This window comes from Dendropsophus ebraccatus, chromosome 5 (genome assembly GCF_027789765.1).
Source record: "Dendropsophus ebraccatus isolate aDenEbr1 chromosome 5, aDenEbr1.pat, whole genome shotgun sequence".
In the NCBI taxonomy this organism is placed as follows: domain Eukaryota; kingdom Metazoa; phylum Chordata; class Amphibia; order Anura; family Hylidae; genus Dendropsophus; species Dendropsophus ebraccatus.
Genome location: NC_091458.1, coordinates 105,217,110 through 105,236,019, shown reverse-complemented (window position 1 = coordinate 105,236,019; position 18,910 = coordinate 105,217,110). Strand labels below are relative to the sequence as shown.

Genomic DNA, 18,910 nt, shown 5'->3' with positions numbered 1-18,910 from the left:
AGCATAATTTGTTCCGGGACCGTGCTTGTAGTCCAAATTCACACTCAAACCAAAGCAAATTTTCCCATAAGAAATCATATAGTTGCATACAATTTGTTCCAAAGCCAATGATTTTTTTTATTCTGAATAACAGGTTAAACAAATGAAACAAACATTCAGAAACAGCAGAATATGTGATATTATAAGTTACTGTACAGTAATGGAGAGGATGGGAAACACAAGGGCGGACAGAGACTGCAGGGAGCATGAAGGAATGAGCAGGACAGATGTGGGCACAGTATATAGTAGCACACTCTGTCCGGGGAGAGAGGGGTTACAGCTATGGAGAGATTACCTCCACAGTCCTGTCCCCTGATGCAAGCCCCAGCCTGAAGTGGATCTGCTATGATTTGGAAGGTGAGGGAGACTTCCTGGGTCAGAGTACAGGGCTGTAGACCCTGCTATGCAGACCATACCCCTCCCCCACTCCCCTCCCACCAAGTACAGGGAGCTCTTAAACCAAAGCAATGCTCTTAAACCAAGTTACAATTTTGAACATCTGTGAGCTCTTCTTGCAAAACGCTCTTAATCCAAGTTACTCTTAAACCAAGGTACCTGTGTGTGTGTGTGTGTGTATATATTTATATTCTATCATTTCTAATATTCTATTTTAATATTATACTATACATAAGGATATACACAGACTTAAATTGGCCTTTTATCTCCTTAGAGACCTTTTGCATGTACAGATAAATTGCTTAAGCGCTTGTATAGCTAACCCCAAGCAATGATTTTTGCTTGTAAATCGCTATAAAAAATTTGTAATGTGATTGTAATTATGATCATAATTGCATTCGTATATATACTGTGAATGATTGTAGTTGTGCTCATATCTATATACTCTGAACAGTGAGTGTTTACACTAAAAAGACTTGAGAACCATTAACAATGATTTTGGGGTCAACTCAAAAGATGCCATCAACGACATACAAACAAATTTTCGTTCATCGTTTGATCATAGTTGGATTTAAACCAGAAGATTATCGTTGAAATTGGATTTTTGCACCATAATCGGCCTGTGTCAATGGCCCTTTAGTGTCTCAATGTATGGATGGCTACACTGATTTAAAGGGGATGAGTCAACAGTCTAATGTGACTGTCCACAGAAGTCTGGGTCATGCTGAGCTTTAACATGCCGCTCCTTTGTTTACCTAGGAGATAAGCTCTTTCCAGGGGTTTCTAGCAGACGCTCATCTTCCTACTGAAAAAAAAATATGCACGCTTACTCACATAATGTTTGTGGCTGGTTAGTAAGGGCCATTTCAAGTGTATGTCTAGTTTAAGGGTCCTGTGTTGTAATTTTCTATCTGTATTCTATACCCAGGACTAAACTACAAAATGTTTATCTAAATTCTACCCTAGGTCTGTTTAGATTGTGGTTTATATTGTATCAAAAGGTGAACGATTATGTGACCAAAGCTCTAGCACTCTCATAGTGATATGGTGTGTTGTAATATTTTCATAGGGTTACGAGGAGAGACTGGAGAGAGTCTGTGCTAGCCAGTTCAGTTCCAGAAAAGGCAAAGCCTAAACAACCCTTCTACTATCATATAATTTCTCCTTCTTTCATCCCCGTGTTCATAAATGTTTTCTGAGAATCATTGTCCTTCTGTTTTCTAGATATTCAGTTGCCATTTGCATTCACAGGTATTGAAAAAGCCATATTTAGTATTCATAAATCATAGTGACAGGATAGCCGAGGGAACCGTGTGGTGATGCGATGGTTACAGCAGCAATTAACATAATTAATTGTACATTCATAACATCAGGTTTCAGTTCCAATTCTCCACGTTTTGTTCTGGTTTCCATTTCTATTCATTCCTGTTTGTATGAAGCAAAGCTTGCATAGACTGGTGAGTCATTGAGCGATTGCCAGGCTGATGTAAGGTACCTGCTGCTTCCTGCCCCACACATCCAAATTACTTATTCTTCCTGCAGTTTTATGTTCAAATCCTTCTCTGCTCCTCATCTCTCCTGCCTGACTACAGCTCAGACCCAGTGAATGAGAGGTGGCGGAGAGTGAGCAGACATGAATCACTTGTCTACCTAGCTCACTACTATGACTGATCCCAGTATTGTATGTGACTGTCTCATCTATAGACGCGTCTCGCTTCTTTTAATTGCTTTTCTGCTCTTCATTTCAGCTGTGTGACGGTGCAGGTTTAAAGATTTTGCATGTGTATTGTATAGGAGGGGAATTTAGCACTTTACAACATAATATTTCTGGATAGTTAGAATATCAGGCATACAGTAAAGACTTCATAGATACTCAATGTACATTCCCACATACACAGCATAATAAACCAAGTGCAAAAAATATGATCTTGGTTTTCCTTAAAGGAGAAGTTTAGCGAAAATTTTTATTAAAGTTTTATATTGCCCCCCCAAAAGTTATGCAAATCAGCAATATCCCTCCAGTGCCCTGTGTCCCTCAGTGTCCTCCTGCCATCATCCTCTCCAGCAGCCACAGCCCGCACAGCTCTGGGAGTCGGGTCGTGACATCACCATTCTATCCAGGAAGTTAAGACTTGATAGTAAGTGCAGGGAAAAAAAGCACTTTATAAGCATTTCCTGTAATAAGTGGTATATTGGTGATTTGTATAACTTTTGGGGGGCAATACAATACTTTAATAAACATTTTCGCCAGACTTCTCCTTTAAAGCAGTATTAGATTTTTATTTTTCCCTCTGGCCTGGTAGTAAAATGTAAAGAAAAAAAGGTGATACCAGAACTGATCCAATTGCCGTCAGTGCGATCACTCCTAACGTGCAGCAGTTAGGAAAACATGTTCTGCAGTATTTTCTTATACAGCTTGGAAAGTTTTCTATAAGAAGATTACAGTATAAGAGATGAGTAACCAAACGCGAAGGGTAGCAGGTAAAATAAACAAAAGAGCACCCTGACCTAGGGTAGTAGGCCCATCTCAACGCGGCGAGTTAGGCTGATCAGCTCTCTCTTTCTTTTAGTCAAAACTTTTAATATGTCTTTATAAAGTTTTTGTTTAACGTGATGAGTTTATATATGGTGTATGTGGTGGGCTAAAATCTTTGATCCTTAACTAGTCAGAGCAAATGTAAACCCATATGTCGCCCATAATGTTCAGATTTTATACCATCAGGTGTATTTTATTTTCCTTTTTTTATGTGCCACTGGGTGATTTTCTTTTCTCCAAATGCGGCATTTAATGTTTTAAGTAATGGTTGCCATATGAAATTCTCTTCATTCTCCAGTGCAGTGTTGCCTTGTGCAATGAGCATTTGGCTTAGCTGGCAGTATGTGGTCTAGAGCCACTGCCATCCCTATCATTAATCTACCGTAAATAGATCTGATCTTTACTGGACCAGCAGCTATAAATAGATGAACTGAAATGACTAATGACAACCTGTGGGTGAACTTCTGTCTGCATTAAAGAGGCACTCTGGGCAAAGATGGAAGGTGGGAGGAAGAGGCAGGGTGTGGTGGGAACATAATAAAGAAGCTCTACTAACCTGTCCCCATGCCCCTCGCCCCCAGCGCCACAGCTGCAAGGCTCCTGTAGTTCCCAACTTACTGTTTCGTCATGGTCCCGCTGGAACTACCTAGTCAGCTAGTCAGTGGCTGCAACGGTGTCCTGCCTCAGTCACTGATTGGCTGAGCAGGCATTTCTGAGTGAGGCTGTGAAGCCACCAGATCAAGAGCTTCAAGGGTGCGGCGACTGTCTTCAGACAGGTTACACGGTGTGGCGGGGTCGCAGGGATGGGTGTCGTTCTATAGGTTGGGGATGGGTTTACTTCTCAAGTCTTCCAGTACTCATAAGCTGCTGTATGTCCTGCAGGAAATGGTATTCTTTCCAATCTGGAGAGCAGGAGAGGTTTTCTATTTGGATTTGCTACTGCTCTGGACAGTTCCTGTCTCGGACAGAGGTGTCAGCAGAGAGCACTTTGTCAGACTGGAAGGAATACATCACTTCCTGCAGGACATACAGCAGCTGATAAATACTGGAAGACTTGATATTTTTAAATAGAAACCCGTTATTTGAAAGATTTTTATTTTTTTAATGAACTACCCCTTTAACTTTTAAATTTAAAACTGCTTTCATCCTCTGTGAGACTACATTTTTATACAGCTACACTAGTGTGTGTGTGTGTGTGTGTGTGTGTGTGTGTGTGTGTACCCACACATGCACACACCAATCTTTTTCAATGTTTTTATTGAGATTTTGCAAATTTTAAATAAAGCAGATTGAACAGTGTCGTTGTACTATGAATCAAAACACCATATATACATACAAACAAACAAAGGCATACAAACAAAACACAGAACGAACATCGCTGGCAAGCCTATAGTAGAAGGAAAGGTATGCTATCGGCTGCGCCTATAGGTGCCAGCTGCACAATTAAACAGCCAAACGATAACTCAACAAATGGTGAACTAAACCAGAAGGACCATTCTGTGGTTGCAAAGCAGTGTATATAATGAATGTGAAATAGCATTGTTGTAATGTATTTATAGGTCTACAGTCCGCCAAAATCGTGGGGGGTTGTTGTGTTGTGTGTTGGCCTTAGTATTCGGTAGCAACGCAATATCTAGATGCCATCCAATAGGACCATTTCTGATGGAACCGTTTGTAAGAGGTGGTTCCCATGACTATAGTCCTCTCATATAAGTAGGTTGTTTTAATTGTAGTTATAAATTCCTCTATTGGAGGTAGAGTCTGGGATTTCCAGTATCTTGTCAGGACTAGTTTCCCCAGAAGGAACAACTGACAGGTTAGTGGATGGGCAGGGATAGGTAAGTCGTCTAGGCCTATAAATAAAAGAACTAGTTGTGGCGGCCAGGTAAGTTTCAGAGATAAAACCTCTTCTATCAAGGATTGGCATTCCCGCCATTACTGGCATGGCTGTGTAGCCACAATCACAGTTGCCTGTAAAACAGTAAATGGAGACAGGGAGGGGGAAGCTGCAGCATCATTCTCTCCACTCAGCCCCCCCCCCCCCTTCTTGTTCTGCCTGCTCTGCCTATGGGCTGTCTTTCTTGGATTAGCAGTAGGGATGGTCCGAACCCTCCGAGGTTCGGGTTTGTATGAACCCGAACACTCGGCATCAGATTCCCGCTGTCTGCTCGCTCTGTGGAGCGGGTGGATACAGCGGGAGGACCGCCTGGAAAACTGGGATACAGCCTATGGCTATGGCTGTATCCCAGTTTTCCAGGCGGTCCTCCTTACGAACCCGAACCGAACTCTGTTCGGACCATCCCTAATTAGCATCCCTAATTCAGCACTCTTGGTTGCATGCATATAGTATATTATTCCATGGCACATAAAACAAGCCATCTTTTGTTACCTGCACTGGCTGCCCATAGTCAGTGTATTCACAACAGATTTTACTCTGTGGGAAGAAACAAGAAACTTGCTGTTCTTCTTACATTGCACGAGCGTAGCACAAGTAAAATAGGACCTATCTACAGGCAAATATAGACTACACTATACGGTCATAAGATGGCAACTTTAATTTCCATCCTGTCACAGAAGCTTTTGTTCTTCCCCACGTAGCCTGTAATTGTCAAGTCAGCTTTCTGAAGCATGACGAGAACTTTTCTCATACGCTTTTCCCACTGTAATTGCCAAAACAAACCTTCCATGTGATCTCCATATGTTTTCAATGATTTCCGTTTAAACTTTGTTGTTTTTCTATTCCATTTATAGATGTGGTTTATCAGCTTCCGGACATATGTATAGGAATTCTTTGATAGATTGACAGCCTGAATGGGATCTATTTGCCTACATGGCAGTGCGATCAGTGTCAGACAAGTGTGATACGGCTACATGGCACCATCCATATTATGGCCATAATTCCTGGCCTGGGTCTAATGACCTGAAGTAAAAGCATCAAAGACCCTTATAATGCTTTCACTTAGGGTCATCCGACCTAAGGTCTTACTGGGACTTGCAGTGGTAATACATATGCAGGAATGATCATTGATGCAAAACTTAAAATATGTTGCTAATCTACTTAGGAGATAGAACATAGGGAAATTTAATAAGTTTTATGAAATCATTATTATTGATGATTAGTAGCTTTAGTAATGTGTGTGTGTTTTTTTTTTAAATACATAAGGGTCCATTCACACTACAGAATCTGTGCCAAAATTCTGTGTGGAAACCCGCTCCCTATAACCAGAACTCACCCCCCCCCCCCCCCCCCCCCTGCGTAGACTCCTGACTGGAGTCTGTTTGAGTGGGAGGGCTCGCACACCTCCACTCGACATGCCTCTCCACTCAATTAATTGACATGTTAATTCTTTGAGCGGAGGCGCACAAGCCCTCCCATTCAAACAGATAGCTGGATTTGGCTCTAAGTTCCATAGTGTGAATGGGCCCTTAAATGTAAAAAGTTTTGCAACAACCAGTGTCATGTGTGCAGTGTGGTACAGATTAAAGGGGTTATCCAGTGGAAAAAAAGTTATACAGATTTGTAATTTACTTCTATTTACAAATCTAAAGCCTTCCCATAATTATCAGCTGCAGTATGTCCTGCAGTGGTGTATTCTTTTCAGTCTGACACACTGCTCTCTGCTGACATCTCTGGCCGAGACAGGAACTGTCCAGAGCAGTAAAGGTTTTCTTTGGGAATTTGCTGCTGCTCTGGACAGTTCCTGTCTCGGCCAGAGATGTCAGCAGAGAGCACTGTGTCAGACTGAAAATAAAACAACATTTCCTGCAGGACATACAGCAGCTGATTAGTATAGGAAGACTTTAGATTTTTAAATAGAAGTAAATTACAAATCTGTATAACTTTCTAAAACCAGGTGATATGAAATAAAAAGATTTTCGCTGGATAACTCCTTTTAAGTGTTTCGTGATATATGAAATGCATAGAAGTTCGGGAGGTGCATTTCCACAAACTACTGTGCACTGAAGAAATACCAAACGTTAATATTACAAATGTGTTGCACATTTAATTGCAAATTGGCTTCAATTTTACCCTGTGTAAAAACCATGATAACTATGGTACTGATGATACTTGATGCATCTATTGTTGCTCTGTGATTTGTTAAAATCAGTGATGTCATTTGTGGAATGAACCATATACATCCACATGTTGTAGAGTAATAATAAGAACATTACATAAATGTGGAAACCAATGCAGCTAGCGTGTCTCCTGTTTAGTGATGTGCCTTTCAGTGGGTAATATGAGCAGGAATGTAATTTCATCAGTTTTGTTTTACATATTTATGCAAATATCCAGCTTTGTGCGCACAAAGAACGTCTTTTGAGTCATTACACTATTAAATAAACTGAATTGGGTTTTATCAATGATTTGGCTTGACGTAGCAATGTTGGCATTAGCTTCTGTGATCATCTGTGTATTGAAACTATGGCAGCCGATACCTTATCGCTACTTTGTGTGTGTGTAATGTACAGTTTATATATGAGTATATAACTCTTTTCTTACTATTCCGTCTCTTGTAGTTGTGGATGTGATAATCCGATATTTCTAAAAATAAATCCAATGTTTACATAAAATAATCCCATGGAAGGAATGTTTCATCACTAATATAATTAGGCTTACTATATGAGGGAATATTCTGGGACATTTATATCTGTATTTGCTTTTGGTGTTAGGCTTGTCCTTTTGGTGTTAATGATAAAGACCCTTTATTTTTTCTTTTTCAGTGTGTTAGAATGCAGGGGGCTACCCATTGTCAATGGACAGTGCGACCCTTATGCAATTGTAACTCTACTGGGGCCAACACGGTAAGTTGTTTTGGTTATTTCTTAGAGTTCCTTGTGCTTCACACCGTATACACAGTTCTGGGTCCTTTTTTGAACCAAGAAAGAGCTTATGTCATGGTTTTAAAGGGGTTATCTCTCATTTTAATTATTTCTTTTATTTTTTTTCAACTGTAGTGGATCACCATTACTACCAGTGACTGGTGGTGGTGGTTCATTGGGAGAGAAACCAGTAAGTACAGGAACTAGCAGGGGGGACCCAAACAGTGTCAGAACATTGGGGGCATCTGTAAGGCCCCATTTACACAACAGAATTACATGCACATTTTGGCAATCTTCAAGCCCATGGACTTACTGTAGCTTTATAATAGCCCAGTAGTACTGGAAAAGGCTGGGCAGCACCTTATAGCTCACATGTTCTGTTTCTTAGGACACTTAGTACTGTAGTTAGGTGGGAACATGATGTTCACATTGCCTACAATCTGCTGGTCTATCCAGCATGTGTCAGAACAAAACAATTGATAATTTTAGATTCCTTACCTACTAACTGCAATTTACACTATCTATGTAGTTTTACTGCCACCTGTCAAGTGGCCAAATGACAGTGGTTCAGAGGTTGGCACATCTGCGAGGAGTTTGTATGTTCTCCCTGTGTTTGGGTTTCCTCCAGGTTCTCTGGTTTCCTCCGCACTCCAAAGTGTACTGATAGATGAATTTAGATTGTGAACCCTAATGGGTTTAGGGACCGGACTGAGTGATGACAGGCTATGTACAGCACTGCGGAATAGGTTAGCAGTATATAAATAAAGGATTTATTATTATCCGTAGTAATTTCTCTTCTTTATTATCTTTTGCAGAACTGAGACAAAGAAAACTAAAGTGAGAAAGAAGACGAACAACCCTCAGTTTGATGAAGTGTTTTATTTTGAGGTTGGTATTTATGTGGGCGTGGTGACGGGGTGAAATCTCATATGTTCAGATGTTTGGACGCTCACACATGTGTCCTGCCAACTGTCAGCTCTTGAAATATGAAACTCTCAATGTGCCAAGCTGAACTCCGCAGACATGGACAACAGTGTCTGGAGCTGCTCCATGTTTATCCCCTGGGACAGGCTGCTGCATTATCCTAAAGGTCTCCCTCCATTCAGCTTCCCCCCCCCCCTTTAACCACTTTACACATCTACATGCTAGTTTTATAGGGGATTGCACTATTTGATGTGAAGGTTTTATGTAATAAATTGTTGGAGATAAGGAGGGATCTCTCATTTCTTATCTGGAGTTGTCTCCATTATTAGGAGGCATGAATATAAGAGAATTAGCAATTTAGCAATAGGGGATTTTTCTTTACTGCAAATCAACTTTGTAGCATTCTAGTTTGCACTTTGTATCTTCCTACAACCTTATCAAGTTACCATAGTACCATAATATAAAAAATATATATATACTCTACACGGATCAGTCAAAGCATGAAACCACCTAAGGCTGGGTTCACACTACGTATATTTCAGTCAGTATTGTGGTCCTCATATTGCAACCAAAACCAGGAGTGGATTAAAAACACAGAAAGGCTCTGGTCACACAATGATGAAATTGAGTGGATGGCCGCCATATAACAGTAAATAACTGCCATTATTTCAATACAACAACCGTTGTTTTAAAATAACAGCAAATATTTGCCATTAAATGGCGGCCATCCACTCAATTTCAACATTGTGTGAACAGATCCTTTCTGTGTTTTTAATCCACTCCTGGTTTTGGTTGCAATATGAGGACCACAATACTGACTGAAATATACATAGTGTGAACCCAGCCTCATACTGTATAACTGTACAGCACTGACCTGCTAAGTCATGGATTCCACAAATTTCATCCTGCCGCGAGTATGTAAATGCCGTCCAAGCCTGGTGAATACATTACCCAACCATGCTCCGGCCTGCTTCTGGGGCTCCTGGCATCCTGGCATCCTGCTCAGCCAATCAGCCATCAGTCTTGTTGCAGCCACTGATTGATTGAGAAGGACATCAGGATCCCGGGAGTCCCAGAAGCAGGCCAGAGTGGGAACAGGTATAGTATTCACTGGGCTGCTGCGGGTCCTGGAGGACGGCTTTTACATACTTACAGCGGGATGAAAATTCCACTGAGTATGTTATCCTTTTCAATGTAGTAGGCTAGAGATGTTTAGTTAATTTCCAGAACATACATGCGTTTGCACTCGGACTCACTGCAGTTTCCGTCAAACACCTAATATTTTTTTGCACGATTAAATCTTAAAATGCAGGATTACTGTAACCTCATAACAGCCTTTATAATAGATTTGCAAAAACAAGAAAAGGATTTTGGTCCACACCTACCACACCCAAGAAACGAATATCAGCTGTGGTTAGAGATTTATATCCTTCACCAGAAAACCTTGTTGTGGTCCTGCATTAAGGTGTGTCAGAGTTTGCTTTGCATCCTTGCAGATTTGCAGATTTATTTAGTGCTTTCATTTCTTTCAGTTGGCTGTGGCTTATTTGAAGTAGAATGTCAGTATAAAGGGTTTGTCCTTTGAACATAAGAGAAATAGGGTTCAATACTGTACTTAAAGCATAAAGTTATTTTCTGGTGAGTGTGTAACTCCAAAATGTCAGGTCTGTCTGGGTCTGTAGTTTTTAGCGCCTATGCAGACCCCTGTTCACCACAGAAAAACATACACAATTGTCATCATTGTTGTGCACCAGAAATTGAAGCGAAATTGACTGAAAAAGTCCTAGGCCTGGTAGACATTTGTTGCACCTTTTTCCTGGGTAGTTTCCCCCTAGAATGTAGATTTGTTCCCTAGTGGACATTTGCTCCAGTGGATGGATTGGGGCCTCCCCCAGTAGGTATTCCCACACTATAAGTTGCCAAGTGCCCCCCCCCCCCCCCCCCCAGTAGATATAAGGCTCCGTTTACGCGGAGTAAAACTGGTGGAATACCGCCAGCCTCTGTGTCATAATGGCAGTCTATGGGAGGCTTGCGCACCTCCTTTCTCCCCATCTCTCCACGCTGAAGAATCGACATGTCCACTCTTTAGCGCGAAGAGAGAAGGCACACAAGGCTCCCAGAGACTGCCATTTTGACAGAGGCTGGCTGCTGCCAGTTTTACTCCATGTGAAGGGAGCCTAAAGGTACCTTCCCCAGTAGGAAGCCTGTGCGCCCCATAGGTAGATGGGTGCCCCCAATAGCTATCTGCCCCCCAGTAGGATGCTGGTGCCCTCAGTTGGTGCCTAGGATTTTCAGTGCTAGCGATTGGCAGCAATTGCGCCTTGCTAGGCAGGTGGTAGCACCTCAGGCTTTGGGACTTCTACGAATAAAGTATTGTTCAAAAGTATGGCCTTTTATTCTATATAAATGAATTATGAAAATATGTAGCACACTGTAATGTTCTGAGTATTTTAACACACTCTTTTTTTTCCCCTCCCGTTTCCACATTCAGGTGACTAAGCCGAGTAGTTATAACAAGAAATCCCATTTTGAAATAGAAGAGGATGATGTAGACAAAATGGAGATAAGGTACGATAATAAAAACATGAGACATGGTTATAGCAACTGAATTCTCATTAATGGTGAGACCAGAAAGCTTCCCAAATTTACTAAGCAAGGTCCATAGAATAGTGTTTTGTGGGAACATGTCATGTTTAGCAAAACGTCATCTGCAAAGGGACATTAAGGGTGCGTTCACACCTATAGGATCTGCAGCAGATTTGATGCTGTGTTCAGTTATTTAAATGAAATCTGCTGCAGAAAATCAGCTGCAGATCCTGTAGGTGTGAACGCACCGTAAGGCAGATTTATCTCTTGCTTTTTATTTGGTGTGAAATAAAATATGGCTGCTGCGACAATTTCCACAAAAATCTCCACTCAATTATGATTTTAGAATAGACAAATTTGTTAAGAGGTTTGCATATTTTATTAAAATTGGTGTAATTTTATGTGAGATGAGCTTATGTAGTGCTCTTAATATATTTAGGCCATTGCATTTGGTGTAGAGCAACTGATTAGATCATCTAAAAAAAAAAAATACTTTTATTTTAGATAATGTTCTAACTTCCACTTGTTGTAACTCGTATGTCATTTTATGTGTCATTCATATTTTTAAATTTCATAATAAACCCCCATGATAAAGTTCAACATTCACAGAGCATACAAATGGTTGGAAAGTATTGTCATTTAGTCATTCAACCTTGAGTCTCTTCCGTTCTGTCTATGACTGAGCTGGCAGCTGAAGAAATCTATGTGCAAGTAGTGATGTCAAAGCCTGGAAGCCAGCCAGGGTTCAGTCTGGGAGATTTCTTAGTCACAGAATTTGTATGCCCTGCTAGTAGATCAAGTAGTGGCTTTGTTCTTTGTTCATCTGTTTGGACAGATGTATGTACGTTATACCAAGTATGTGATCTTATACCAGTATTTTTATTATACTGTTTTTATACAACTTGTTGTGTTCTCTGCAGGGTCGACTTATGGAATGCAAGCAATCTAAAATTTGGAGATGAATTTCTTGGAGAACTTAAAATTCCACTAAAGGTCCTACGACAATCCAGCTGCTATGATGCATGGTATGTAGTTTAATTATATAAGTTATTTAATTTGATTTAAGAATTTAAAGACCAGTTCAACAGGTTCAATTAGTTTTCCTCTGGAAAGCTGGCACCTGTGTATGTCTAAAGGCCCTATTACACAAAGTGATTATCAGCCTTATTTTGCCAATTATCGGCCATTACTGCGGATAATCGCTTTGTGTAATAAAAGTTAACGATCAGCCGACATGCACAATGTCGGCTGATCATTGTCCTTCAACGTAGCTCCGTGTAATAGTTAGTGAGCGGGGAACGAGGAGCAAGCGAGCGCTGACCTGACAAGTTACCCCTCTCATGCTCCCACCGATCACCCCATGTAATAGGGGCTTACCAGTGTCCCATACATTTTAGAGTGTCAGTGAATGCTTCAAGGTTCAAGGTTAAGCAGAACAGTAAAACAGCAGTAGTAGTTAGTAACTGTCTCATGGTACATACTTTGTTTAGCTACTGGATAACCGTAATATCCACAGGGCCTACTTTAAGCTAGGAGAATGTTAGGAACCAAAGAGCAGATAGTAATGTGGTCACTGTGGTGCACAGCAGACATGGGTGTTAATTAGAGATGAGCGAACCTCGAGCATGCTAGAGTCCATCCGAACCCGAATTTTCGGCATTTGATTAGTGGTGGCTGCTGAAGTTTGATAAAGCTCTAAGGCTATGTGGAAAACATGGATATAGTCATTGGCTGTATCCATGTTTTCCAGACAACCTTAGAGCTTTATCCAAGTTCAGCAGCCCCAGCTAATCAAATGCCGAACGTTCGGGTTCGGATGGACTCGAACACGAACCCAGTTCACTCATCTCTAGTGTTAATAATTGTGGATTTCTTCTGATATTACCTTTAAAGTGTTGTTAACATTAAAAAAAAAAAAAAAAGTTGACATGTCTAGATTTTTATTGATTTGATTCTGGGTGTGGAGACCCTCACTGATCTCTAAAATGTGAGGAGAGAATTGCTCAGCTAAGTGTGTCTCTTCCTGTCTCTCCTCACTGCAGGAGCTCTATAGACTCTCTCCAACATCCATCTCCTGCAGCTAAGTGCTTCTACCTGCTCACTCTAGCCATCGCTTGAACTCTAAACTCCTCTCCACAAACTTCTCTCCACAGCGAAGTTGAGAAAGACCCAAGATAGGGTCGAAACGTCCACAGTCGCTATAACCCAAATATTTGTTTCTGTAAAGAAAGTATTGTAATTTACCTGGCATTGCCTTTTCACGCTGTAAATAAACGTTTGAACACTTTGCATATGAAAACGAGTGCTACGGATTTTTTGTATTGGAAGAAAATCCGTCCTTAATCAGCACCAACCATTCCTGCTGTGCACCCCTATCTCTTCTACCAGAAGTCTAAACTCCTATGCCTCTATTTTTTTAAATTACATAAATAGTTGTATATCATTGTAATCACTTTGGATTACTAATCTTTTGATGGTCCCCAGTTACAATATATAAATGTACTTGGCCTGCAGCCTAAATGTGGACCTGACCGGTCCCCTTTAAAGTGCTTAAGTGCCAAAAAGTTATACAGATTTGTAAATTGCTTCTACTTGTTGTATTTTCATCATTTGATGATTGAAGGGCAATAAATGGCAGATGGAGATGAAGTACAATGCTCAGTTGATAGTGTGCATGCGTGCCTGGATCTGTTTGTGTGAAGCAGCACACGATACACCTAGGTGATGATTTTTTCTATCTTTTCCAATAACCATTAAGAGTAGTTATGAGCCTTACCTCCTGGGCATTCTTAGTGTATCCAATATCTTGATATTTCCTCAGCGGTTTTTCACATGTCCATGCTTGTGCACTCTCACTACTGCACTCTTAGAAGACACATCACTGTGGGACACCAACATTTCTGTTTTTTGGAAGCAGAACACTCTAAATACTGTGAATAAAAGTCTTTAAGGGGATTGAAGCAGTTTCCACAATGTAGACAAACCAGTCAATAATGTGTGTTCTAGTGTTTACAGATCACTGTGTGTCATTGTCACTTTGTCAAAGATTGTCATTGGGTGCAACTATTGTACTATAATCATGGTACTTTGGAATTGGTAATTTAATTTGAAATTAAATATGTCTGCATGGAACTACAATGCAAAAACAAACTGCATAAATCTTTGTATAGCAGTATGTCCTTTTTGTGCTTTGACATGTTTCTTACATTGGCAACCGATGGCATAGGATATGCCTTAACTTAATTAGATTCTACACATATGATGTTTTTGAGTGACATTTATACCCGTGACTCCGTTATAAACATGAATGTGCAGATTAATTTTAATGAGAGTGACAAGGCTGCCAACCACCTGTAAATTCCTGGGAAGTCCATAAAAACAGGTGACTTAAACCACTCCCCCCCCCCCCCAAAATAAAAAAATATATATATAATAATACATAAATAAATAAAATAATTAAATAAAATTAAAAAATATTGGTCTGTCTGTGAACTTTTTATGGTTATAAATGTCCTTGTTTTAGAGTCCACAGTTAAAGGGGTTATCCAGCGCTACAAAACCATGGCCATTTTCGGACCACTCTTTTCTCCAGATTGTGTGGGATTTTGAAACTCTGTTCCATTGAAGTAAATGGAGCTTAATTGCAAACCACACCTTAACTAGAGACAAGAGTGGTGCAAAAGGGGCCATGTTTTTGTAGTGCTGGATAACCCCTTTAAGGGCGCATTCTCACACATACAGGATCCGCAGCATAAAATCCGCTGCGATACGGTGTGTGTGTGTGAGACTATCACAATATTACTATTGTATTTGTAATGGACAGTGGATGTGCACCCACTATGCTACCAAACTGGCTTGGCTATGCCAGGGAGCAGAGTTTAAAAGGGTACTCCAGTAAAAAATATTCCCTTTCAAATCAACTTGCGTCGGAAAATTGTGTAGATTTCTAATTTACTTCTATTTAAAAATGTCAAGTCTTCCAGTACTTATTAACTGCAATATATCCTGCAAGAAGTGGTATATTCTTTCCAGTCTGACACAGTGCAGTCTGACAGGAAGTGGAAGTAAATTACAAATATTTGGCACTTTCTGACACCATCTGATTTGAAAGAACAAAAGTTCAAGTACTCTAAGTGTTATTTTGATTTTCAACCTATATTCCCCTTTAGTATGCAGAAGCTGGACTTCCGCTGCTAGAGCACACCAGGTCGCTCCACAAGTGTGCTCCTGGGGGGTCCACTGGTCCTGGGGTGCTAGTGCAAAGCATCTGGAAAACAGGCAGGTAAAGCATAGTCAGCAGGCTGGTGTTTTGGTTGTCCATGAGTTTTAACAAGTAAGGAAGTTGGCAACTCTGAAAAGATGTCTCGTAAGAACAAAAGATCACACATAGTAAAATCCCACATACATAATTCCTCTTTTTCTACAACTTCTGCATTCCGGGGGGAGTCGAGAGGTCCACATTTTTTTAAAATAGGTAGATATTCTGACAAAATTGGTGATTGCATAAAACTTAAGAATTTAGCCAGTCTTGGTAATCAGCGAGATCTGACTGCTAGGATCCTTACATATTATTATAAGGAAAGTATGCAGCACTGTGTGGAGCATCAAGGCCGCTATATTGTATGGCACTTTACTAAGCAAAGATCTGCTCCATATTGACCCAGTAGCTGGTATTACAGCACAGCCCTTAGAGCTGTGCTGCAGTTCTCTGCACAGTGCTTGATCTTCCTGCACCATGCAGATAAAATGCCAGGGGGGCATTGGCCCCTTAGGCCTCATTCACACGTTCAGTGATTTTACTTGGCCGCAAAACCTTGAGCTATTTTTTTTTCTATGATCCGTGGATAATCATCCGTATTTGCATCCGTAATTGCATCTGTTTCCATAACCCTTTTCCATAAAATGTGAATAGTACTAGTTTGCACAGATTTGAACCGTGTTTTTTACGGACACCACTGATGTGACATTCGTGACGTGCGTAAAAAAATATGGATCCCATGAACTTCTATTGGTAATCCATACTGCAATCAAAATCTGCACTAGGACGTCCTTTTTTTCACGGAATGGATTACCGATCAAAATTAAAACTGACTGTGTGAAAAGCTCACTGTGTGAAAGTATGTTCTAGTGAGAAGCCAAAATTTAAGGTGGAAAAACCTCTTTGAAAATGTTGTGCCTTTAAAGATCATCGTGTGTGCACTGTAAAGTATAGATCTCATGGAAATTACATAGAAAATGTTCTTCTCTTTATATCAGGTACTTGCTTCAGCCCAGGGATAATGGCAAATCCGGAAAGCCTGAGGATCTTGGCTCACTAAGGCTCAATGTAGTTTACACTGAAGATCACGTTTTTGCAAGCGAGTACTACAATTGCCTCAGAGACCTCATATTAAAATCTGGAGATGTTGAGGTCAGTTAAATAGAAATCATTCATTTATATATATATTTTTTGTGAAATGTTGTAGCTAGCTACTTACAACAACTTTCCATGATTACTTGCTTGTGGGTGAGATCTCCACAAAAAATAACCCTTTAATTTCCCCAGAAATTACACACAACCTGTGGTGGTGGTGTATTGATGGTGTATTGTATTGTCCTACAAAAGTTATACACATCACCAATATACACTTATTACGGGAAATGTACATAAAGTGATTTTTTTTTCCCTGCACTTACTACTGCATCAAGGCTTCACTTCCTGCATAAAATGGTGATGTCACGACCCGACTCCCAGAGATGTGCAGGCTGTGGCTGCTGGAGAGGATGATGGCAGGGGGACACAGGGCGCTGGAGGGACACTGAGCATCCCTCTGCCATCATCCTCTCCAGCAGGCAATTATTTCCATTTTGTATTGCTTCCTTCTTGTGATTGTTTTGTCTCCTTTAAAGCAATTCTATACCCACAAGCTGCCCCCCCCCCCCGAACCACTTGTACCTTTGGATAGCTGCTTTTAATCCAAAATCTGTCCTGGGGTCTGTTCGGCAGGTGATGCAGTTATTGTCCTAAAAATCAACTTTAAAAGTTGTGTCAAATTGGTGTAGCCTAGAGTAACCGTGGCCTAGGATTGCAACACCCCTGCATCCCTCCTTCCCGCCCTCTTCATCATTAGGAACGCCTCTAGAACAATTAGTCTTATTCATCACCTGTGTGAACACTGCACATGTGCTGAATCATTAAGGCACGTGTGCAATGTTTAGACAAATGATGAATAGGAAAAATCCTGCCTGAGGCATTTCTAATGATGAGGAGGGCGGGGAGAAGGGATGGAAGGGTTTCGCAAGCCTAGGGCCAGATAGGCCACGCCAATTTGACACAGCGCTGTAAGTTTTTTTTTTTAGGACAATAACTGCATCACCTGCCGAATGGCCGCTAGGACAGATCTTGGATTAAAAGCAGCTATTTGAAGGTACAAGCGGTTTGGGGGGGACAGATTGTGGGAGGGACATTCCTTTTAATTTACACTCTTCAAGCAGCGTTATGTCTCTAAGTGCTTTATGGCACTGGGAGTCCGTGGACATGGAATTGTCATAAATTATTAGTCTTCAGGAAGTAATAGAGTACAGCTCCCTCCCATAGAGACCAGGGAGGATCTCCACTTCCTTCCTCTGTTGTTTGCATAGACAGTGCAGTAAGCTGCATGTGCTTTATGGCAGCTGAAGTAAAAGGGGGTCAATTGACATAAAAATGTCATAGATTATTACAGTCTTCAGAAAACAGAGCTCAGTTACCACTACCAGAGGACAAGGGAAGATACATATATGTGCATAGTGTTACGGCCCTTTTACACAGGTTGATTATAAGATTTCAAAGAAAGCTCCTTCCCAATAATCAATCGAAAGGATCATCCATCAGCCGGTAAATAAGAAAAATGCCTGTTCATCATCCCTTTTGTAAGGCTAGTAGTTGTCAAGTCACAAGTTGCCCTGTGTAAACTGCATGTACAACCAGCAATGATAAAGTGAAAAGACACACAATTCATTGTGGCTTGTGAAGGTTCAGCCAATGAGCACCGAGATCTGTGCTAGTTATTGGGAGGCCCTCTAAAATGGTCCTTATTAGAGAAGAGCGAACCGGGTTCGGGTTCGAGTCTATCCGAACCCGAACGGTCGGTATTTGATTAGCTGGGGCTGCTGAACTTGGATAAAGCTCTAAGGTTGTCTGGAAAACATGGATACAGCCAATGACTATATCCATGTTTTCCACATAGCCTTAGGGCTTTATCCAAGTTCAGCAGCCACCGCTAATCAAATGCCAAAAGTTCGGGTTCGGATGGACTCTAGCATGCTCGAGGTTCGCATATCTCTAGCCCTTATTATCCTATCAGCAGGACAACACCAAACATCTTAGCCAACGTATGAAAATATATTTAAAAAAAAAAAAAAAACTTTAAAGAAAATTTCTGTTCCCTTTTGTAAATAAAACCACCTCCTTTTTGCATTCTGACATCTCTACACAGGTGTAAAGGTTAAATTTAGCAGTTTATTATTTTAGCTTATTTTATATCATAAGTCATCTTTTATCAACTGCAGATTGAGTTAAGTGGGCGGGACCTCGTGGCATTAGCGTCACTTAGCCCCACCCCCTTAACGGCCTTTGGAACAGACTGG

The 18,910-nt window shown here is 40.8% G+C and overlaps 1 protein-coding gene across 1 annotated transcript in view; it reads left to right on the top strand.

The window, feature by feature from the left end:
- Window positions 1-18,910, top strand: part of RASA3 (RAS p21 protein activator 3) — a 157,315-nt gene that overhangs the window by 109,097 nt on the left and 29,308 nt on the right. The window contains exons 6-10 of the mRNA XM_069970900.1: window positions 7,694-7,774; window positions 8,608-8,680; window positions 11,208-11,284; window positions 12,223-12,327; window positions 16,559-16,712. Of these exons, the coding sequence (XP_069827001.1) occupies window positions 7,694-7,774; window positions 8,608-8,680; window positions 11,208-11,284; window positions 12,223-12,327; window positions 16,559-16,712 (490 nt within the window). The remainder of the gene's footprint in view (window positions 1-7,693; window positions 7,775-8,607; window positions 8,681-11,207; window positions 11,285-12,222; window positions 12,328-16,558; window positions 16,713-18,910) is intronic.